This window comes from Sebastes fasciatus, chromosome 19, assembly GCF_043250625.1.
Source record: "Sebastes fasciatus isolate fSebFas1 chromosome 19, fSebFas1.pri, whole genome shotgun sequence".
Taxonomy (NCBI): Eukaryota; Metazoa; Chordata; class Actinopteri; order Perciformes; family Sebastidae; genus Sebastes; species Sebastes fasciatus.
This window is the reverse complement of record NC_133813.1, coordinates 8,650,611-8,675,442: the sequence shown is the minus strand read 5'-3', so window position 1 is coordinate 8,675,442 and position 24,832 is coordinate 8,650,611. Positions and strand designations below refer to the sequence as shown.

The following is a 24,832-nucleotide window of genomic DNA, read 5'->3' as shown; positions in this document are numbered from 1 at the left end:
GTGGGCATAAAAACAGCAGAGTAGAGAGAGAGAGAGAGAGAGAGAGAGAGGGGGGAGTAAATGAAAAAAAAATACAGTAAAGAAACAAGAGGTGAGAACATAAGGAGGTACAGGAAAGTTACAGAAAAAGAGACGAAGGAGAAGAAGTAAAGAAGGATTAGAAAGGGAAGACAGGAAAATGAATAAAAATAAAAATGAGACAGAGAGTACTGAAAGAGGAAATAAGTGGTGGGATGATGATGAGAAAGAAAACTGAAAAGAGTGACTGGGAGAGGGACAGAAAACTAGAAGGAGAGAGAGAGAGAGAGAGAGAGAAAGTGAATGAATGCACGAGAAAAACAGAAAAAGTCTCAGTGCAAACACAATGGCTTCATTTTAGACATTACATCACTCCTTCCTCTCCCTTCATTTTCCACTCATTTCGTTTTTTTTTCAGTATTTCTATTGAGTCTCTTTCTTTTCTTTCAAACTTCCTGTTTACACTGTACACTCACACATGCATATACTTTGTGTGAAGTACATAGTAGATGCTCCACTCACTAGACCTGGGAACCAAACCTCAATACTTTCACCCGGTTTCACTGTTATCATACTGAAAACTGTAAAGAATAGTGGGGAGGTGTTGTTTATTTGTTTTCCCTTAACCATAGTTTATTTGCCATAACTACTAACTATACTGTTATTGCCATGTTCATATAGTAGAAAGCAAAAATTTGACAATGTACACCAAAAAAACATTGTCAAGACAACATAACCCAGGGTTTTGCAGAATCGTCTCATATTGTTTTTGTCCGGCGATAGGGTGGACGCAAAATTTGCGTCATTCGCGCAAGTTGAAATATTTCAATTAGAGCAACAAATTCTCTTGTTGTCACTGACATCCTGACTTTGTTGAATCAGAAATGGAGGAAAAAAAATATTGTAGCCGTGTGGTCACCCAGAGCTACGATAGTATATCATATCTGTACAGAGACCGGACCAAACTCAACAATGTTGCTGACGTATTTATGCCTAGATGACTTTATGTTGAGTGTTGATGGAGCAGCTACAATGTTAGCATAGCCTGGCACTGATCAATCCGAACTCCATTCAGAAAACAAGCATTTTAAAAGTTGTTTGCTTGTCGTCTTGTGGACAGACCTGACAAAGTATGAGTTCAGACTTTTTACAAATCAACATTATAATGTAGTTATTTCAGCATCATTTTGATCTGTTTATTGCGTTTAAATAAAAATTCGCAATGCGTTCTAAAGGCCCCGACACACCAAGGCGACGGTCGGCCGTCGTACAGTTTGGGGCCATTGATGAGTGTTTGTCCCCCTAGTTTCTTTCTGTGTGTCCCGTACCGTCGGATCTAATCCGCCCGTGTGTGAGTTTTTTTGGCCAATTCAGCATGTTGAATCGGCGGCGGAGCCCATCAGTGAGAGATATCAATCTGATTGGCCGTTCTCATTTTTCATCTTCATCTCTTCTGATTCAAATACACGGATATTTTCACAACGACATGGCCATCTGGAATGAAGCTAAATGGTGAGTGAGAGTGGTGTGAAAATGGTCGGCAGACGCCGCTTTGTTTCATGTACGTATCATAACAACGGCTTGTATATCCGCTGTCCTCGATCTTCCTGTTTCCCTTTTTGAATGACGAATACAGACTACCGCCGCCTGCTGATGTGGAGAGTTATTTCATCTCACTCAGGCGTAGAACGTGCGTGGTAGTTGGCCGTCAGCGGTCGACTTTGTGTTGTGTTCGAGTGCAACTTTTTGGCCAAGACAAAGTCTTGGTGGAGTCACTGTTAGTTCTTTGATGTCGGGTTGGTGTATCTGGGCATTGAGGGGAGAAGACCTTGATATCAAGCAGGACCACAGCAACGCGGTGCAGCTCTCCCCTGCTGTGAGGCTGTAGTGGAAATGCATGTGATCAGGGCGGATGGAAAACCCTATTATAGAGCTGCTGTGTTTTCAGTCTTAATGAGTCTGTTTGTCTTTCGGCCAATAATCCAGAGCCTGAATAAATACTCACACGAGTCCTAATGACAACACAAGGAGCAATTTATGAGCTTCTGTGTGTGTGTGTTGGTTTATAGTCCATAAATAAAACCGTGTTTTTCAGCACATATCCTTCACTTCACTTTATTCTTTTTTTCCACTGGTTGCATACTGAATGTATAAAAACAAGTAAACTGAAAAGTAGTTTGTACAAATATTACCATTAACAAGAAGTTCACTTTTAATGTTTTCTTGGGCTAAACCGCACGCCACTTCATAAAGCTAAATGCTACATTTGTCTCTGGGGACGTCCAAAGAGCAGAAAAAAAGTGTTTAAAAGCACCTCAGAATAGAACTGAAAAGTAGTTTTTCCCATAAATTTTAAACATTTTCTTTACCACAAACTTTAAAAATGACATCATAAATCCAAACACACTGTTCTCTTCATTACACTTTAGTTTGAAAAGCGGAAATGTGTTCTATCAAACTTATTGCAAGGTAAAAGACGTATTTAAGATCCCTTAGCCCTAACTATTTCCTTTAGTGTGACGTTCTCTGTAAATAACAACCTGAATCTTTGTATACCGTCTTAATAAGCAGATATTATAAATCTTAGTCTTATTTATCTAGACTAACATTTAAATAATTCCGTAAAACTTAAACATTTGTATGTTGTCTTTTTCCTTCACTGAATGCCTAATTCTTCATTTTAATTAATTATCTTAAAGATCAGGTTTTTTGACAACTGGGGGCAAAACTCCTTTAAGTCCAATATTTACTGTTCTGGTAGCTCTGGTTTGGTCTCCACCAACTTTGCGAAACAAATTTCTTAGCTGCTGAATGCTTCACTATGTTCACCCAACACTAATAGCCAAATCCAGAGTTATTTCCCTTCCTCCGTTCATGTGAATGAGACCCAGACCGAGGCTGGAGTTAGCAAGCCATGACGACACCGTGACGGCTGTGACCCCGTGACCGAGCCATGTGACCGAGCGGACGCTACTGCGCCTGCTCCATGGGCCCAATGGATGCGGAAGTGCGCCGGAAGATCCGGGTACTTTTCCAGTTGAAAGTCGAGCCATTTTGGCATCACGCGCCGCTGAGCAACTTTCATATGAATGAACGGGGCCCCGCCTCCAACGCTGTATCCAGTTCTCTTAATACATCCATGAGATAAACAAAAGTGGGAGAGAGAGAGAGAGACAGCTGGACAGATATGCGTGAGAAGATAATCTCTGTGGGAGCAGGCCAGCACGTGCACACGCACGCACGCACGCACGCACGCACGCACGCACGCACGCACGCACGCACACACACACACACACACACACACACACACACACACACACACACACACACACACACACACACAGGTGCTTTCCATTTAGAAAACAACACTTCAAAGTAAATACTTTAACAAAGACCAGAGAGAGGGACAAAGCTCCTGAACTACTGTACAGAGATCAGTGTAACGCGCCCCCTAGAGGCTGCAGTGTTCATTACAGCCACAACACACAACTGTTGGACACAACAATAGTCAAAATGTCCCTCCAGAAGCATGAAGGTGACGTCACAGAGTCTGTGGCCGAGGTTTTGTACAGAGAGAGAGAGGTGTTGAAGACATAGTGACAGTGTGCAGAGTATCTTGTGTGTTAGTTTGCATGTATGAACATCTGGTGTGTGTGTGTGTGTGTGCGTGTGTGTCTACATTGAATGAGCACAAACGTAAAGCAGAAATAAACAAAGTAGGTCTGACTGAACATGTTCAGGCATCTGAATGTGTTTACACTGGCGGTGTTTTATAATGCTCCCTCTCTCGCCCTCCTACATCTCCTTATGTCACACAGCTGTTTGGTTCTTTATGTTTATTGTTTCAAGTTGACAAAAAAATGAAATATGGAAAACATTACTGCTGTCTCTCTGACTTCATACTTTAAATTCTCCTCTCCTCTTTAATCTCCTGTACCCTTCTCTCCTTCCCTCAGTCCTCCTCCTCTTTTACTACTCTTCTGCTCCTCCTCCTTAACTCGAGCGGTCTCGGACCGGTTGTTTTGGTCTCAATACAATGAAATTGCTACAATGGGGACTAACGTCATCACACATGAATACAAAACTATATGTTTTTTGGCCCAAGCTGCATGTGATTATCATAAACAGAACCCATTTTCAAAGGGGTCCCTTGACCTGAAGATATGTGATGTAAAACTGAACCTGCTAGGACTTCTGTCATCCCCCTCACAGTCATTACTACAGTATAGAAACATGCTCTCAGGACCTACCATGAGGGAGTGTCTGTTGGCCGACAGCAGTCCCGAACCGTACCCGCTGTTCAGAGCGCCCATTGCGCCGTTGTGCGTGTGTGCTGCCCCGATGAGGTTGTGCATCTCGCCGTGCCCACTGGGCATACCCGTCGACGGTCCCACCGCGTGGCTCCGCAGCACGTGGATGGCATCGTCCAAACGCTCCAGACGGTCCTCGATACGACTTTGCTGCAGAGTGAAGGAGACAAAGAAGGGGATGAGAAGAACGATTTCTTTCTCATCTCTGTCTGCAAACTGAAGCAGCTCTGAGTCAACGTTCATTCTGAGATGCATACATACATTTATCCATACATCATACATACAGCATACACCGTCCTGCTGCTGCAAATACTCTCTAAAGCACTCAAATGTGTACTAATCCACTGCTGAAACTCCCCAACAAATACACTATTTACTCCTGTTTGAGTAACGTTTCCTAAAAAACCACAGTGACCAGCTGTTTTAGGAAATTACTGAGCCTTTTCAAAAATGAAACTATACATTTGTGAGTGTTTTTTTAAAGATTTACATCTTCAGTAGGAGACAACCAGTTTATATATATATATATGTATATATATATATATGTATGTTCACAGTATGTACAGTACATATGTGTTGGTGTGTTTGCGTGCATACCAGAGAGTGCAATGGAGCCTCATAGTTTGGCGACGTCGCTCCCTGTCCGCCGTTCCTCGACCAGACAGCTGAACTGGCAGCTAGGGAAGAGGAGACAAGGACACATCATCAGGAGAGGAGATCAAGAAGACGCAACATTTAAAAGCAAGGGTGCATGACAGGATTCAGAGAACAGGGAGATGTGAGCAGGAGATCTGGGAGTTGCTTTTTTTGTGTTTTTCTTTAGTTTAGTTCAAACTGACATCCCTTCATCTGCACGTGCAGTATGCTCTGTGATAGATTGCCGACCTCGGGTGTGACCCGCCTCTCACTCAATGCATGCTGGGATAGGCTCCAGCCCTCTGCGGCTCCTGCAGAGGCTAAGTGTGTACAGAAAATTGGATGGATGTCTGCGTGTGGATTAGAGCCAAAACCTCCTTTCCTTTTTTTATGTTGCAAAAAGAAACCACTCGACGTAGCGCCAAGCTTCAGACAAAACATCTTTACACACGACGAGCGTTTCATCGTATCCACCCGTGGTGCTCGGACATAATAAACGAAGTGATGAGGGAGAAAAGACGAAAACAAACCAACCCGTATATCTCATAGCAGAAATGCTAATATCGGGCTTTTGTCTTTGAATAGGTACAAGTGGTTGATTAGCATGGGCCCTCTGCAGAATAAACACGCTTTGTGTCTCTGTTCTTTTCCGCTTTTGTGTTTGCCGTCGCTCTGAAGGGTCGTATCTGAATCGACAGGTCTCATTAGCTGGTAGACAGAGGAGACTTGTGTGAATTTACATTAATATGAGGCTCTGAGCGGTGACGGGCAGCGTTCGGGTGAGACAAGCTTTGGTCATGCAGATAGTTTTGGTTCAATGTGTCCAGGTTTTGAAGGTTTCTGTTCCCTCCATTCATCACCTCAATACTCTGGTGGTGAATTTAGTTTCTGGTAAAAAAAAACGATAATTGAAAAACTCCAACGCAACACATATTCCCCAAAACACTGTCCCCATTACTAAATCCTCAGAACACACTTAAAAGTGTTTATTGGAACTACTTTACGCCAAAAAAAAATAGTACCTATCAACACTTTTCTATAAAAATCACTTTTCAATGCTGTGAGAACTACAAATAAAAACCTCCAGTGTACTGGAATCTTTAACCTGGACACATAAAACACAAACTATCTGCCTGGATAGAAACTACAAATCCACAACCGAAAAGTGACACATTCATCTGCACGTTTGTGAGATATGTCTTTCTAGAAGCTTGACGACATATGAGCTACAGCGGGTGGTAAACTATCGTGGCTGGCGAGCTAACAGCTAACGTGCTAGCCAGCGATGAACATGATGGCGCTAGTCAGTCGCATAAGCTCTCTGAGCGTTCTTCTATTTATTCTGTAGAGGGCCATTTACAACATGGGAAGTCGTGTACACATATGCTTGGTGTTCAAGTGGTTAAGTCGTGAGAACACCGCTGCTAAGTTACGCCAATATTAACGTTACTGTCGGCATCTAGAAGCCACAGAGACTAACAATCAAGCAAGCTGGCAAGCGGGTAACGTAATGCAGGAAAATGCAAAGGCATAATGACAAATGAAAAAGATGAGACCGTTGGGAATATCAACATTTTCCTAAGACTAAACTTACAAAGAAAAACAATATACGACTAAAATTACAATATATTCACTCATTATGTACTGAAAAATTAACTTCAATGTCCCCCGCCATTTCTGACAACGTCAACAAACATGTCACAACTCGTGAACTCGGAGCTTTCAGAAACTTTCCACAGGTCGTGAATACCACATTCTCTCTAGTGAACACGGTAACCTCATTTGAAGGCACCAAATGTTACAACAGAACTCTTCTTCATATTACTGGAGTCAACGACGAGCGGTTCTCAACACTTGCTCCGAACGGCCACGTGCTCTGAACGGGCACGATCTCCGGACGACGACAACGCTGCAAGCAGCAATACCGGGAGGCTACCTGGAGCCGAGCAATCGTCCCGTTCTGAACAGGCATGTTTTGAATGGGCACTGCATTTGTTTCATTCAATAAAAAGTTACTGAAGAGGGATAAAATCTCTCCGAGCTTATGAGCTCAAAATGTTTGAAAATCACAAGCGGCCCAGTGAGTCTGATTTTTGAGTCGTCTTCTCTTTCCTCTTGGTTTCCTCTTGATTCCTATTCATTCACCTTTTTTCGTCTTCTTATGCCTCCATCATCTCATCCCAGTTCCTTGTTTGTTCTCTCGTTTCCTCTCCTCATCTTTTCTTAGCCCTTCAACATATCCACTCCTTCTCCCATTTTCACCTCCTTTTCCGACTCTTCTCACCCCTTTGTTTCCTCTCCTTTCCTTTATTCTCTCCTTTTCTCATTCCTTCATCTCCTCTCCTCCTTTATTCCCCTTTCCTACCCCTCCATTCTTGTTGCCCTCATCTTTTCTCCTCTCCTCTGCCCTCACCACTGATCTCTCCTTTGTAACTCTGATCTCATCTCATTAGCTTGTGTTTCTCCCGGTTTTTTAATTGTCTTCCCATTTTGTCTCACAGTCTTTTCTCTCCCCTCTCCTTTATTCATAATACATGCTCATTACCATATGCTAATTAATGAATAATCACCTGGGTACATTCATGTGCAAATACAAATATATGTATTAAACGGCAGGGTAAATTATTCCGGGTCCAACACTGTAAAACACCCTCGCAGAATTAGCCTCGGATATCAATTTGCATGTAGTTTGCTCTAATAGGCGTCATTTCTAATTTGTAAAAAGTGGAGTAACTCTGACACAATGATAAACACCAATTATGGTTTAGCGGGCAATATCCGAGGCGGCTATAATGACGAGGAGAAGGAAGAGGGGAGGGGGCTCGTGTTTGCAGAGCCGGTAGGTTTGTGAACGATTTGTCGAAGTGGTGCTCGTAATTAAAGCTATCAGTCACAAGGCGCGGCGCAGAAATATCAAACGGTGTGTGTAGCAGCGACAATTAGAGACAAATTCGACACAACTATTATTAGGAAAAGTCATTTTTCACTTTAAGGAGCAGGGAGAGTTTCCAACATGAGCCGCGAGGAGGAGTAATTGGTGGAAATAAGAAAAGGAGGAGGAGGGGTATGGAGAGGAGACACTGCAGCAATTATTAATGTGTTTTTATGGTCTCATTTTACGTGTCGTTCTCGTTAAGTGTTTGCACTTAAAAAGCAGAAATCTCCTTAAAATATTAAAAATGTATTATGCTTTAAATACATCTTTTTTTTTTTCCCATTTCTGACTCTTCTACTTCCCAAAGCTGAATTTAAGTTATAAAAGATAAGTTCAAATCAAAGTCTAAAGTCATTTGAAACAAGTTCAAGTCATGTGTCAAGTCATTTGAAACAAGTTGAAGTCAAAGTCGCAAGTCATTTGAAAAAAGGTCAAGTCAAGTCACAAGTCATTTGAAACAAGTCCAAGTCAAGATGTAAGTCATTTGAAACAAATTCAAGTCAAAGTCTCAAATCATTTGAAACAAATTGAAATCAAAGTCTCAAGTCTTTTGAAACAAGTTAAAATCAAAGTCCCAAGTCATTTGAAACAAGTTGAAGTCAAGTCCCAAGTCATTTGAAACAAGTTGAAGTCAAGTCCCAAGTCATTTGAAACAAGTTCAAGTCAAGTCTCAAGTCATTTGAACAAGGTCTAGTCAAGTCTCAAGTCCTAATTTTTGTGATTTGTGTAATTCCTACTCCAGTCCAAGTCAGCTCTGCTTTTCCCATATGTGGTTGTCGGTTCTATGACGACGTAGCTGGTGTGTTGTGATTGGACGGTGAGTGTCATGTGCTACCTGTGAGGGAGGGTGGGGAGCCGACTGGGGTGGAGGGATTGGACGAGAAGCTGTTGTTCGTATGGTCCGGAGAGTAGATCTGAAAAAAAAAATTGAAACATAAAAGTCAGAGAAGCACGTAGAACAACATCTATAGATAGATCTTGACTCCAAAAGTCACAAAAAAATATTAAAAAGACAAAATGCTGAACAGGAATCTTCCATAGTGTTGTTTATGTGCGTGTTTGTGTGTATTTGCTGCACTTACGGATGCGAGTGCTTTCCCTAAGGCGTCTCCTGTCTGAGAGCTGCTGGCTGCTGCGCTCGGCGCTCGTTGAGCTGTGACACACACACACACACACACACACACACACACACACACACACACACACACACACACACACACACAGGAAAAAAAGGGATGTATTCTTGTAAATAAGGATGTTATTTACTACATATTTAAATTATTCTGTCTACTCACACACCATCAGTCCATCCGTTTCACACTCAAACAACACATATTCATTAATACTGATTCACCTAGAAATCCAATTCTGTTAATTTTATGAATGAATTTGTCCTCCTTGTCCACAGAAACACACATCTGATGGTGTGACACAGCTAATATGATAGCATCTGTCAAGGTGGTTTCCGAGCGGAGCAAATTCTCGTATCAAAGTTCACCAAACACTGTGTGAAATCTCTGTGCAGCTTCGCTTCAGCTACACGCATGAATCCACGCATATCGGCGATTCCACTGAAATGAGTTGCTCCAAAGTTATAACTGGTGGTGTGACCAGGCTCCTTTGTCAAACAACGTGATGAGAATCAGAGACAGAATTCAAAAGGAACCGACATTCAACATCTACAGTTGTTCACATTTTTACTGACTGACAGCGTGTGTTTGTGTGCGCACAAATGGCAGACCTCATTACAACTAAATCTGTTTCACACACTTGAAGAGCACTGAGGCCAGAGAGGAAGGAAGTGACCTCACAGGACCAGATGAGCGCCCACACACACACACACACACACACACACACACACACGCACACACACGCACACACGCACAGAGGCAGAGAGACTCATCTCTCCTGATAGCAGATCCCAGATGGAAAGTTTACGCTCGCACACACAAGTTAAACGCGCGCACGCCACACAGACACAGCACAGCAAAACACATCCTTTCATGGCAAATGAATCCATTACAGAAATTGGCAGGACTGGACTTCTTTAAGCTGTTAGAGAGAGAGAGAGAGAGAGAGAGAGAGAGAGAGAGAGAAAGAGAGAGAGAGATAGGCATGAAGAGAGAGAGTGAGACAGGAAGTAGCATATGTTTTGGGGTTAAAGCCTCATGTCTCACTCACGCCATACCACTGGCCTAGTAAACCATCCAAGGGATTACTGTTATACACACACACACACACACGCACACACACACACACACACACACACACACTTGTATCCTGACTTGACGCATAATTTAGAACATATGCAGGAGAAAATCTTTTTCATAAATGAGAGCTTATAGCTGCAGAGGAGAAGCGCATTCAGGAGATGAAACTGATTTTGAGGTATTTCTGTCCGTGTCCATCACCAAAGAGAAAAATATCATTTTAGTATATATATATATATCTATATATATAGATATATAGATATATATATATCTATATATCTATATAGATATATAGATATATATATATATAACTTGCCATTTTTAGGTTGTAGTTGGCTCAGTTTTTTAGCTAGAGTGAAGATACTGGTATCATACGAAACTAATAAACCTAATGAATCCATTGGTACCAACCATGTCATACATGCCAAACTTATGTTAAATTTTGGGGGGAAATACTGTCTTGGCCATTTTCAAAGGACCTGATATGTCAATGAAAATGGGTTCTCTGAGTAACCACGAGTCTCCGAGGCATGCCCACTTTATGATAATCACGTGCAGTTTTGGGGCAAGTCATAGTCAAGTCAGGACAGTGACACCCTGACAGCTGTTGTTGTCCATACGCCAGTCTCAGCACCAATCTGATACCATATTTATCAACCCAGAACATTTTTTTACTTGTTTAAACGGATATCAATTCTTTTCCGCCGCTCGCTTGGCAATATTTCCCAGTGGAAAATCCAACAAGTTAAACGACGAATGTACCGTTAGTAAGGCTTCCGTTTCGAGGTGTGGCACTAGTGTTGCCAATTTCAACACCAGCAATCTTATAAAACATTTGAAGACGCATCACGCGAAAGAGCACGACGACTTCACCAAGGCAAAGGGGGAAAAAAAGGACGAACCGCAGCAGCAAACCGTATTCCTACGACGAGATAAATTCCACAAAGATAGCCCAAAAGAGACGAAGATATTATATTCATCACGCTGGTATCAGATCAGTACTCGGTATCGGCCAATACCGCAAGTTCAGGCATCGGAATCGGTATCGGAGAGGAAAAAAATGGTATTGGAACACCTCTAGAATGAATCCGTGCGTTGGTCACATGGCACGTCATTGAGAGCTGATTGTACGAGTCAGTCGAGGAAATGCTCGTTATGCTCGTTATTAAAATCAGTACGTAACTGACATGAATCCTTAGTGACCACAGCTGCTACTCTGTGAGGAGAATCCACTCACTTGTTTACTCGTACAAATCAGACCGATGCAGAAAAACACTGTGCGGCCGCGTTTAAGCGTTCCTGTGTGCACACACGTGTGTCATTGGTTTACATTTAAACAACAGCGTCATGTTTTTTATTAACTCCATGTTGTGTTTACACTCATCTGCTCTGGCTCATGTGTGTGTGTGTGTGTGTGTGTGTGTGTGTGTGTGTGTGTGTGTGATATCTTTGAGGAATGCTGGAGTTGGAGATGTCTTCCCATGAAAACAAACTTTCAATCTGTTTCTTATTGCTGTCCTATTTGTTCTATGGAAGTCAAAGCAAGGGGTCCATATGGCATGCTGCGTGTGTGTGTGTGTCAGTGATGTCAGGGTCGAGCCAAAATGGAGTACAACTGTTCTTCAATTTCTGACCGCCTGTTTTCTCTCCTCATTCAGTTTTTAAGTGGTTTAAATCATCTGAGTCTAATCACAGCAGGGACGGTTAGAACCGGTTATGGGGGCAGTAAATAAAACTGTGGTCTTCTGACTAGAAAGGGACAATAAAGTTGTCTTTCAAGTAGTGACTGCGAGTAGTTCATCCGTAGATTTTTTCCAAAGCCAAAACACAAACACAGCAAATGCATCCAAGTCCTACATGAAAACATCAACATGATCAGTTGCTTTTACAGTGAAATAATCTGGTCTACTCACAGAAGATGAGTGAAAGCTTACACACAGCAGAGCTTGTTTAAGTCTCTGGGGAAAAGTCAAGTCAAGTCTTTAAGGAGTCAAGTGTTATGTCAAGTCAGCCGTCAAATCCAAGTCTCAAGTCCTCATTTTTGTGACTTAAGTCTGACTCGAGTCCAAGTCTGTAGTCTTAAAGGAAAACTTTACCCACAATCAATTACTCACCGTCGTATGCTCACTATTTCCCAAACACATGCATTTTCACCAAAATAGTACTATTTAAAATCCTCCGTTACAATTTCATGCATGCTTGATATGCATGCTTGATATGCGTTGTTTCAAGACACAAATACACACAGGTGTCTTACCCATGTGGCTTTCTGTGCCGTTGGTGGAAGCGGTGCAAGAGGCGGTGCTGTAATGACTTCCCCCTCCGCCGCCGCCGCCGCCGCCCCCGCCGCCACCACCGCCACCGCTCCCTCCCCCTCGGTGGAAGCTGGACATAGGAGGAAGGCTGGAGCTGATATCTGCAGACGAGTGCGACGGGTAGCTCTGCAGAGAGACAGACGGGACTAAATGAAACATTAAAGTGGCAGTAGGTGGAATATTTTTGGCATCATTGGGCAAAAAATCCTTAATAACCTTTCAGCATATTGTAATTCAAATGTTCTAAGAGAAAATTAGACTTCTGCACCAGGCTTTAGAAAATTTTGGCCAATCACAGGTCATTTCAGAGAGAGAGAGCGTTCCTATTGGCTGTTCATTCAACGGAGGCAGCTGTCAATCCCTCGCGAACTCCGATCAAACGGTCAAACTAGGCAGCGCTGATTAAATATTTATTAATATTCTGTTACTGTAATGCCTATTTCTCTCCTCAAATGTTTTCAGAAACATCTTGTAGTGTACTATTTAGCTGTAAAATGAGAAAGTTTGCTCCTGCTTGTGGTATTTCAACATCACGTTCGGGTGTTTTTACTACAGATAACACCATGATATTATGAATTCTTGGAGATGTTCAGCTTTTACAGTTCAAATATAATAACAGTGCACAAATATAAGATAATTTAATTTAAATATTACTTAAATTATGACAAAAATATACAAAAGAGGCCAAATAGAGCTCATATGTAAAAAAAAAAGAAGCAAACTACGTAGTTTACTTATGCCCTATACATTGGCTACGATAATCCATTTCATGTATTTATCATTATTTAATTTACTCTAAATAACTTCAGCTTTTCTTTAACAGAATGTACTTTATGCTTTCTCTTTCATCTATTGTGTGGTTTAAACCATACAAATGTTTTTGTTTGTCTTAAAAAAAGAAAAAAAAAAGAAAAACTGCATTGGAAAATTTGACTAGAGAAACCTAGATAAATTAAGGACCATGTAGTTAATCTGTATTCCCTGGAGTGACTTCTTGAATGTGTCACGACCTGTACGGAAATTTTTTTTCTCCTAGGATGGCGAAGGCATGACCCGCCCTTCTCTGCCTCTGATTGGCTCACCCAGATGTTCTTACCCTAACCATAACCAATCTCACTCCTCATGCCTAAACCTAACCAGTCCAACCAATGAAGGCAATGGGTATTAGCCAATCAGAGGCGTAGAGTAAGGCGGATCATGACTTCCCCATCCCTGTACAGACCCATTGACAGCTTTGCTCACCAATCTGTCGTGAGGGTGAATCCCGCAGTAGGAGGAGGAGCTTTGGGAGGGGCCGTGGGCAGAGTTCCCGCCCCCCAGCATGCTGCCGTGGTAACCCTGCTGGCCCATACTGCTGCTACTGCTGCTCCAGGGATCGCCACTGTGGTGACCGTCTGATGGAGAGACACACAGAGGGAGGGAGAGAGATGATGTTGAGATCAGTCTCTGTGCAGGCAACAAGGTAAAAACATACTGAGGTTCCTCTGTCAAACCATCCTGTGACTCACTCAGTGTGTCTACATGTAGTTTGATGATCTGACCCACTTCATGCTGTAACCTTATTTCAGAAAACATCCATGTAAATGGAACACCTGGTTAAAGAATAACCCGGTTAAAACAAACCTGTTTTCTGGGACCATTTGTTCTTTTATTTATGTCTGTAAAGCGAGTGTGTGTATTTACATGACAGACACCCAGGTGAGAGGGGAGAAGAGACAGGCTGGGGGAAAATAGGAGTACTTAAATCAGTCTGAGCATTTACTGTTAGTCCGTACACTGGAAACACTCTCCAGTAGTCAAATGTATGTCATCAAAACATGAACAACCATTACACTGCTGTAATATCTGGTATGTCCTGGTCAAACGTTGAACTATTTTGGTAACACTGTACCATTATTTCATGGTAATTAGGTGATAATGAGCAAGTAACCGATTTGAAATTTATTTGGAATTACTGCCAAATTAACCCCAATATTTACCTAAAAATTGATAAAAAATTACTTTATTTTTAACATTATTTAACAATTATATTCCACTATTTCCCAATAGCTGATAATCTATTTAATACATTTCCAAGAAAAGCTTTATTTCCATGTCTGCTGTTAAATAGATAATAATTAGCAAATAACTTCTTTGAAATTTCTTTATAAACTCCCTGAATCATTACATCAGCTACCAGGTTACATTTGTGGAGACAATAAGTCACACAATGGTGAGATTTGTGCCTGATCAAAAGTTACGGCGCGCTGACAGACCATATGTGTGTGACAACGGCAGGCACGAAGACACCGGCAACGCTAAAGCTGCGAACGTAGCACAAACCAAACAGACGCCGGACACTCCCTGTCGTTACGCCGGGCAGACAGAGCAGCCAGGCAGACTTACAGCTGACAATCTCGCAGCTAAAGTAAATAATGCGGTGGAGACGACAATACACAGCTACAGTAACTCTCTCGGTCGGGTGAACTGGGGACTCAGTTGTCTGTTGTGTTCATACACTGCAGCTGGTGATAAATGATGGATTTAACCTGTTTGTGCATCAGCTTATTGTTGCAGCTGGGCGGCTTGTTAAATAGCACCGCTGCATGCGACGCACTAATCTTGTCGGTTAACGGTTAATAATTGGTTACACGAGGGTCGGGTATCAGCTAAAACAGATACCGATACATATCTTCTGGAGTTCAGAGATGCACAAAGCTAACTTCACAATCTCCTGACACAGCCTAACAGTCCATTGGAAGTAATAGCCTCGCTATGCGCAATGTTGGGGTGAAAGCAGGGTTACCTAGCAGCGTTCAAATCAACCTCAAAGTTTGCAAGCAGCAACTTGTTGTCTTTATTGTTGTCTCCAGCAAAAGATAAATGCCTTATTTGGGTAGCTGTTATAATAACTAATAAAATGTATGACTCAAATCTGTTAAGGGTTTTAGTATAAGACAATCTTTCACATTGTCTGTGATCTAGTATCCACACAGGAATCCACTGCAGGGAGTTTTTGATGAGGGACAGATCTGTGAGTGAGTGTGAGTGTGTGTGAGTGTGTGTGCATGAGTACCTGGCATGAAGAATGAGCTTGGGAAGCCAGCGCTGGGAGGTTTGGAGGAGGGATAACCCGGTGAGTCCCTGTTGTAGTCTGCTGTACTGGCAGACGGAGCGTACACCTGCAACACAAAAACAGAAACAGAGAACGTCATTCAGAAATCTGCTCTCTGATCAAAACACAACTTGTTTTCATTAAAAGCTCACGGCCAAACGCAACGTGAGGCTCAGCAGGAATCAGCTTCAGATAGAAGTCGTTTCTAGTAGGCTGTAACAGAGGATTGACACTTCTCTCCTCAAATCAGACATCAACATCAACCCTTTCCTACACCTGACTGCATGAACACACCACTTCCTGAGCGGTCACTGGTCTTTGCTTTTCCTTTTAAAACCTGAAGAAATATGGCAGCTGCTCTGGGAACTTAGTCTAACTTCCATCAAATCAGTTTTTCAATACCAGCCTGCAAACAAAGCTAATTTATTTTACGTTTATTTTATAAATAAATTCAAATATTTTCAAAATGAGCTTAAATTTTTTTATATGATGTTGTATTCTGTAAAAAGGAGCAGATTTTCAAATATTGTCTTAAAAATCATAATTAAAACTGTATAAATGACTATTTTTAACCTCAAAAAAAGTTTCATAAATTATCTTTATATTTACTATATAACTTATTTTAAAATTTTCAAAGCTATGTAAATAAAGTTGTAATGATTTTATTTGTTTCATATTTTGCAAAATTATTAGATTATCTATTTTTTTTAAATGGGTAAAATAATTAAAAACAATATTATAAGTCTGTTTTTATATTTGAATGTTAATGTTTTATATATATTTTTTATTATAAAAATATTTTATATTTAAAAAAAATATATTTTTAAACAATTATCCTTTTAAAAAGAAAAAAAGCTTAGAAATTCATATTTTTATGCTCTTGTTAAGCTCTTAATATACTGTATATATACATACATATATATATATGTGTATTATATATGATATAATAGTATATTACATATATTATATATTTACTGTATATATAAACAAGTTTTAAAAGCTTTTCTTTCATAAAATAAGTTTACTGTGCTCTGTCAATCCACAACTTCAAAATCCACAACATATACACATAACTATTTTTATGCAAACATAACTACATTGGTTGCCATGGTAACCGCATCAATTGCATCTAAAGTGCCCATCACTTCTGCTGCAATGAGTGCTAATGACAAATAACATATTTCCCATCATATACGACAGCCACAACACATTTTCCGTCGGCCCTCCTCTCACTCAGACTAATTTGATGACTAAAAGGGGAACTCAGCGGTGATTTTGTGTGCGTCTCCTCTCAGAGGGGCAGCAGCAGCAGAGCAGCAGTCATGCAGCAAACATGCAGTAAAACGTGAGACTGCAAGCACAACCGGCAGCCTGTCATCACTCAAAACAGGTGACGTTCTTCCTCAGCAACACAGCGGCTGCATGAGAACACAATCCCTGTGTTTGGTCATGCCTTCGACTGGGGGTCCCCACAGCATGCCTCTGTGTGTGTGTGTGTGTCTGTGTGTGTGTGCATAGCGTGCGAACACTCAGCCATGACGCTAGCTCGCGCCGCATGACGCAAACCCTGGAACAGCTGTTGAAAGCGCTCTTCTCTCTCTCCGTCTCCCCCACTGATTCACATCAAAATGAAAGAGCCGCTCCACAGCTACCCCTAATCTACCTCCAGCCCCTAAAAGAGACATGGGTTGCTTTGTTAACTTTGGGGTATTTGCATATGGATGTAACACAGATGTGGTAAACGAAAATCTGATGATAAAACGCAGACAGAAGAAATAAAAGAAAAAGAACACTTGGGGGCATTTAAAAAAAAAAAAATCACCTCCCACACTCCCTGAGAGAAATTATTAAAAACAGAAAACAGACTAAAACTCTTTCAGTCAGAGAAAAACCTCCTGACTTTTTTCAGATCATTAAAGCTTATTAATTATTAATTTTACTGAGGGGAAAATCTGATTTCCTTTGCGTTACTGTCCTGTATTCTTAGAGACAAAAGATCTTCAGTTACCAAACAGAGAATCTAAGAAGGAATCTGAGACACTCTTTCTGACTGACAAACTGTCAAACCAATTTTCTGCAGTAAAAAGCCAGGTGTGCACAGGTGTGAAAATGGATGGAGCAAGAAGAGATATAAGCTGTGGTAGCATTCAGTTCCACATTAGTGTGAGGTCTTCCCTTGATGTCTTCACTAAGCCCCTGGTGATGAACTTTGCAACATACACTAAGCCCCTCTGGTTCTCAGGAAAGGAACAAGGGATTAAAAGAGGACGAGAATATAACAAGGGACAGGAGAGGGCGCAGTGAGCACAAAGTCCACGGCCTCGGGGAAGCGGCAAAGTCCGGGCTATGGGTGCTGTCAAACTCACAAGTGGAGACGACAGCCACATTCACACCGGGCCTTTACAGGAAAAGCGCCTGGCGAGGGCCAGCCAGCGCTGTGAAGAGGCACGAGGGGATCCTCCCACACCAAGGCGCCGAGTTGAATCCCCCGGGCAGACTGTGCGGACCCCACTGGTTGTGAAGTTACGGGCCTCATTTGACGATGTTAATGTGGTCAACACCATCGTCTGATTGCTATCATATGAAACTAGAATCCATCGGTAACAACCATGTCATAGTAGCTTGTCTTGAAGGAGGCTAAATAACGCTCCAAACTTACACTAAATTTGGGCGAGAAAAAACAGGCATGTACATTTTGAAAGGGAGCCCTTGACCTCTGACCTCAAGTCATAGTGTAGTCAGCACACTGACAGCTGTTGTTGCCTGTTGGGCTTGAGTTTGCCATGTTATGATTTGATCATATTTCTTATACTAAATGGAGTACCTGTGAGGGTTTCTGGACAATATTTGTCATTGTGTGTTAATTGATTTCCAGTAATAAATATATACATACATTTGCATAAAGCAAGCATAGGCATTTGCCCACTCCGACAATGATAAGCGTATTAAATACTTGACAAATCTCCCTTAAGGTATATTTTGAACAGATAAAAAATGCAATTAATCACAATTAACTATGGACAAACATGTGATTAATCACGATTAAATATAATATATGATTGCCAGCCTTACTTAAAATGTTTCTACATTTTGAGACATCCTTTGGTTTCCACACATTTCTGCATGTTAGAATCCCACTGAAAGGCAAACTTTTCAAATTAATCTGTGCATTAACTTAATAACCAGGTAATTATAACAGTGATTGACTGACTTGATGGTCAATGCGATGGACTACACAACAAAGTATACATTTCCACGAATACTTGCCTAGAATGGTAGAAAAAAAAATCAAAAATATAAAACTATACAGCATGCTTTTGAAAAGTCAAGCTCAATCCCTCCTTTTGTTCACAGTGTTTTGTTGCATTGTTCAGTTACTACAGAGCATAGCCTCGTGTCGGCTCTGTTTACTTCCTGAAAACCACTGCTCGCGGGAAAGACACAGACACGGCGACGAATACCACAACAATTAGGACCTCTGAGGAGCAAGGAACTCTGGGAACTGTGGGAATGAAAGACTGAGGTCAGGAAACACCAGCCCAACCACACACATACACCACCATGACACAAAAAAATGAAATACACAGATGTAAGGTGCTAAGAGGAGCTAATCAGTTGGGAGATGCTGGCCGGTACCTTCCCACAATGCACCTTGCAGGAGTTTTAAGGGATCCAAATCCTTCGGTCTCCATACTCGCACGCCCACACAAACACACAGTGTCTGTAGATGCCATTAAGAGCTGAACTAAAATCCCCTCAAACTTCCTCCTCCTCCTCCTCCTCCTCGTCCTCTTCCCCTCGGAGAGTTTGTGCTCTGATGATAAAAACACATTTATTGACCTAAAGCCTGTACAAGAAAATTCACACACACTGACACACACACACACGCATGTGTTGTTCCTGTTGAAAATATTTAGATTTATGTCTCATGTCGCGCAGGCATATTTTCCCATTGAATGTGTTATTGGACTTGTGACGAAAGGCTGTGATTTGTGTGTGTATGCTTGTGTGCATTTATGTAAGTGTGTGCGTGCATGTTTGTGTGTGTGTGTTACAGACAGGAACAGGTGCAGAGTGTGTTCAAGTCTGAGGAATGTAGAGAGACACAATAACAACCTCACTTCCTGTAATCTGTAATACACACACACACACACACAGCAGTATCAGTATTCCCACAGTTAGCAGCAGGCGGACCTCGAGCCAATCAGAGACACCCTTGACAGTGTTGTCATTCCATTGACAACTGGCCACAAAACCAGAGAAATATAACGAGAACCACAATAGAAACCAGTGATGTCTGATCAATAACCTTCACATGCAGCTATTTCAGTCAGTCTCAGACTACTGCAGGAATATAATCTTTGTAGAGTGGGTTGGAAAGAATAGGATTTCTACTACAATAGAAGCCGAACAGAAACCAGTCAAACCAGTTGTGGAAAATGATTTTCGTCCCCTGATTTTAAATACGACCAGCCAAAACCACATATCTGTGCCAGAATAGAGTTATAATTAGGGCTGTCAATCGAATCAAATATTTAATCGTGATTAATCGCACCATTGTCCGTAGTTAATCGCGATTGATCGCAAATGAATCACACCTTTTTCATCTGTTCAAAATATAACTTAAAGGAAGATTTGTCAAGAAGTTAATACTCTCATCAACATGGGAGTGGGCAAATATGCTTTATGTATATATTCATTATTGGAAATCAATTACCAACACAAAACAATGACAAATAGTGTCCAGAAACCCTCAGGTACTGCATTTAGCATACAAAAATATGGGCAACAACAGCTGTCAGTGTGTCAGTGTGATGACTTGACTATGACTTGCCCCAACATGCATATGATTATCATAAAGTATGTGGTCTGTGCCACAATGGAAACACAATGGAAATTGGTTGAACTGGTTCTGTAATAGGAGCTGCATTGACACAAGTTAAACTATTCTCTGTGTAATGATAGAAACCCAATGGAACTCAATGGGACCATCTCTGCATTATGATATGAAGCAGTTCTGTAAAACTATGATCTGTACCACAATGGAACAACAGAAACCAGGTCTTTGTAGAGACACAATAGAAAAATAGTTATTGCACCATGACAGAAACCTAATAAATCCCAGCAGAATCAGTTCTCTACCATACTGGGACCAAAAACTGAGCAGTATCGGTTCTGTTTCTACTTTGTTTCACTTCTCTGCGCGACAATAGAAACACAATCGAAACCAGTCAAACCAGTTATCTGTGCAATGATATAAACACAGTAAAAAGCAGTGGAACCAGTTCTGTACAATAGATATGGTGTCACAATGGAAACAATAAAACCCAGACAAACAAGTGACAAAACACAATGGAAACCAGTGGAACCAGTTCTGTACAATAGCACAACAAAGTCAAAACCAGTAACAACACATCACACATCCACATCTACATTACTGATGTTACTGACTGACACACTCCACATTTGTAGTTATTTCTGTATATTCTTAATTTATTTGTAATAAATATCTTTAATTTACAATCAATCACTGCGTCCTTTCCCGTATTTGTCATGGCCTAGGAGCCGGTCTATGACAGTGTGGATTCATGGAAACACAATAGAAACCAGGAGAAAATATTTTGTAGAGAGAGTAATTGTATTACAATAAAAGCCTGATAGAAACCAGTAGAACCAATTCCCTGCCAAAACACAAACCAGTTGAACCAGTTGTTTTCCAGAACAATGGTAGAAACTCCCAATAGAAACCAGTAGTAGAGCCTGTTGTGTAAAACCATTATCTGCACCACAGTAGAAACCCTGAAAGAATCCAGTAGAAGCTGTTGTATAACCTCCCGCCGCGTCCTGACGTTTAACGGATTGAGAGAAACATCACAGATTGCATCAAAGCTTCGCACTGCGTCGCCCCCGGCAACAAGACGAGAATATAAAGGCACATTCCACTGAAAACTGATTCCTCATGGAGCTAACAAAACACACTCTAAATTTATTCAGAGCAACCAGCTGTGCAACTCACTGACCTCACCCACAGGTACAAACGCAACAGAAACAGCAGCTCAACTTTAATTAGAGAAAGAAAGTTGGTAGACGTACGCATACTAGTGTTTCCCCACACATAGCGGGCCGCCCTGTAGGCCTGTCACGATAACTGCCTTTGTTGGACGATATATTGTCCCAGAAATAATTGCGATAAACAATGTTATTGTCATTTTAAGACAATTTTATGCCAGTGATATAATGATAACTATATAGCATAATAATGCAAGTACACCCTTTCAAAGAGGAACTGTGCAATGCCCAAGTTATATAATTGTAGGAAAAACCCTGCTGTTTACTCTGGCATCATGTTGGCTAGAATATTAGTGACATTCTCATGTAAACAAACACACATGTAAACACAACGGGCAATATCAAGGTCAGCAAAATCGTACGATAAGTCGATAACGTAAAAATGATCACGGTCATATCCATATATTGTACGATAAATCAATAACATAAAAATGATCGAGGTCATGTCCATATATGGTACGATAAATCAATAACGTAAAAATGATCGAGGTCATGTCCACATATTGTACGATAAGTCGATAACATAAAAATTATCGCAGTAATGTCCATATATCGTACAAAAGTCGATAGCGTAAAAATGATTGCGGTCATGTCCACATATTGTGCGATAAGTCGATAACGTAAAAATTATCGCGGTAATGTCCATATATCGTACAAAAGTCGATAGCGTAAAAATGATTGCGGTCATGTCCACATATCGTACAATAAGTCGATAATGTAAAAATTATCGAAGTCATGTGCATATAACGTACGATAAGTCGATAACGTAGAAATTATCGAGGTCATGTCCATATATGGTACGATAAGTAAATAACGTAAAAATGATCGAGGTCATGCTGTAAAGTCAATGCAACATTAAGAAAAAAGCGAGAAAAGACGAACTGTATTTTCTCTGCAGTGTTTCAGTTCTAACTTGTTGCCAGCGATGGGAATGCTGCTGGACCCTGAAGGCTTTTGTTAGAAAGAGACTGGAAAGAGAATGGAAAAACAATAAATGGAACAAAGTGAAATGCTAAAAGTTGGACGCAGATAAAAAGACAGTAAACGGAAACAAAAGAGAGAAAAGTGGAAAGAAAGGAAGAAAAGAAGAGGGAGGCTTTTTGTCTTTGTTTAGTGTTTGATGCTTCTTCTCTCCGTTATTGTCTCCAAATGTGGGGAGCATCTGTTCAACCTCTCAGCCTCTCCTCCTGCAGCTCCACTGCTCTGACAGAAAGAGGAAGAGGAGAAGCTCTTCCTCCTCTTCCTCCTCAGTACGTTTGACCTTACCAAAGTTCCACAGACACACATTTTGTAATCAAGCCAAAGCCTGTTGAAACTATACTATACTACTACTACTACTACTACTACAACTACTACCAACTATATTACTCCTTTCAACCTTGACAAAGGCAGTGCGGACTAGATCCACTCCTTCCATTCTTACCTTTCACAATAAAAGCCCTAGACATATAAAATTCACAGCCGAGAATTTCATATTTTTGTGTCGTTTATTCATTAAGCCCCCGGTGTGTTAAAACCTTAATTTAGGATTCCTAATTTGGGAAATCCATAAGTTAGGACGGTTCTGTAATGGCAAACTTCCTATCCTAAGATAAGATAGGATTTTTTCCTATATGCAGTTGGGAAACATGCCCTAAATGTCATCCTAAACTGAGACAAAATAGGATTTTAGACTTAGGGAAGTGTCTGTAATGAAGCCCCTAAGCTCAAAACATTAACTACACTCATGATTTTGTCCTCAATGGCTCTCAAATCTTGACGTGCAGATTGACTAGCCCATTCACACGAAAAAGCGTACAAATGCCACGATAATGCGCAAGGCGTTTAGCGTGCAATAAGTACGCCTTTCTTGATTTCTGCGTGTCATTTGTACGCCAGGTATCCTGTACTGACTGCAATGTAAACGCATCTGCGTATAAATGCTACGGTAAGAGTTAGTGGTGCAGTATAAGCGAGAAAGACCATCGAACTTCCGTGTTCGAGACCGTTGTTGATCGGTAAGTTAGTTACGTTACTGGCGTTTTTCACGTGACAGTTTTTTATTGACCTTTGTGACGTGTTTTCTGTAGTCGTGTTACGTTGTTTCCGTATGTGTTTTAATTAGTCTAATTACTTATTTTAACCCGAACCATGACGTTTTCCCTTAACCTAACTAAGTGGTTTTCTCTGAACCTAATTGCGGACGTTTGCGTACAAATGACACACGAAAAGGCTAAAATTCGTACTCATGACACGCGGAATGTCCGTGTAATGTTGTGGTATTCATACGCCTTCCGAAGGTTGGGTTGACGATCAGGTTTTGTTTTTGCCTCCGTTTTTAGTTTTGTCATTAATACAACACTCTCACACTTGCACAGACAGACAGCCAGGCAGAAAACGGAACCAGAAACAAATCAGCTTTTTGCTCAATAAAGGACTTGTTCCCGTCTTGTTTTCGCTTCTCTCTCTCTCTGCCTCCCGCTAACAGTCTCTCTCTCTCTCTCACACACACACACACACAGAGTTTACCACGCTTCATCCAAAGCAGATGTGCTGGAATGTGAACACTCAAAGGAGCAGTCACGAAACCTCTTGACAGACACACACACACAAATATATACACACACACACATACACACACACACACTCACACAGTCGGCTGCACCTGTGCCTGTCCAATTTTTTTTCTCCCTCTCTGTTTCACTCTCTCCCTCCTCCTCCTCTCTGTCCTCTGCCTCTCTCACTTCTAACATGCTGCTTTCACTTTCGTCTTTATTCACCTTCACACAAACAGCCACAGGAAGCAAAAACAACAGAGGAGGCAGACAGAAAAGGATACAACTCAACATACAATACAATACACACTATCTGAATGATTAATTTATCAAACATGCTTTGGTTCAAGCTTGTGATGATTTGCTGCTTTTCTCTGTTACAGTATAAATCATTAGATACATCCATCGACCGGTGCACTGTATCTATCTCCTCCTGTCTCATCCCCCCACTTCTCTCCACCTGTAGACGCTCTTTTCATCTCCGTTTACTGTACCACTCAGGGCGCCGCGCTCCGAGCCCGTCCGGAGGCAGATGTGGGAAAGCGAATCAAACGCGCCGCAGACGGATCAAACATATTTTCGGGGGTTTCTGTTTTTTAGATGTATTTTTATAGCGGAGATCTGAGCCACGGCCTCAGAATCCTCTGAAGGTTAATTATGTTCCTGATTCAAAACACATGGAGGGAAAAACTGCGAGTGCGTGCGTGTGTG

At 41.3% G+C, this 24,832-nt stretch overlaps 1 protein-coding gene across 3 annotated transcripts in view; it reads right to left on the bottom strand.

Moving 5' to 3' along the window:
* Positions 1–24,832, bottom strand: part of tcf4 (transcription factor 4) — a 230,164-nt gene that overhangs the window by 26,590 nt on the left and 178,742 nt on the right. For all 3 annotated transcript variants that reach the window (XM_074616972.1, XM_074616974.1, XM_074616975.1), the window contains 7 exons: positions 15,480–15,585; positions 13,667–13,818; positions 12,367–12,550; positions 8,982–9,052; positions 8,735–8,813; positions 4,926–5,005; positions 4,269–4,478 (listed from right to left, as the gene is read on the bottom strand). In XM_074616972.1, the coding sequence (XP_074473073.1) occupies positions 4,269–4,478; positions 4,926–5,005; positions 8,735–8,813; positions 8,982–9,052; positions 12,367–12,550; positions 13,667–13,818; positions 15,480–15,585 (882 nt within the window). The remainder of the gene's footprint in view (positions 1–4,268; positions 4,479–4,925; positions 5,006–8,734; positions 8,814–8,981; positions 9,053–12,366; positions 12,551–13,666; positions 13,819–15,479; positions 15,586–24,832) is intronic.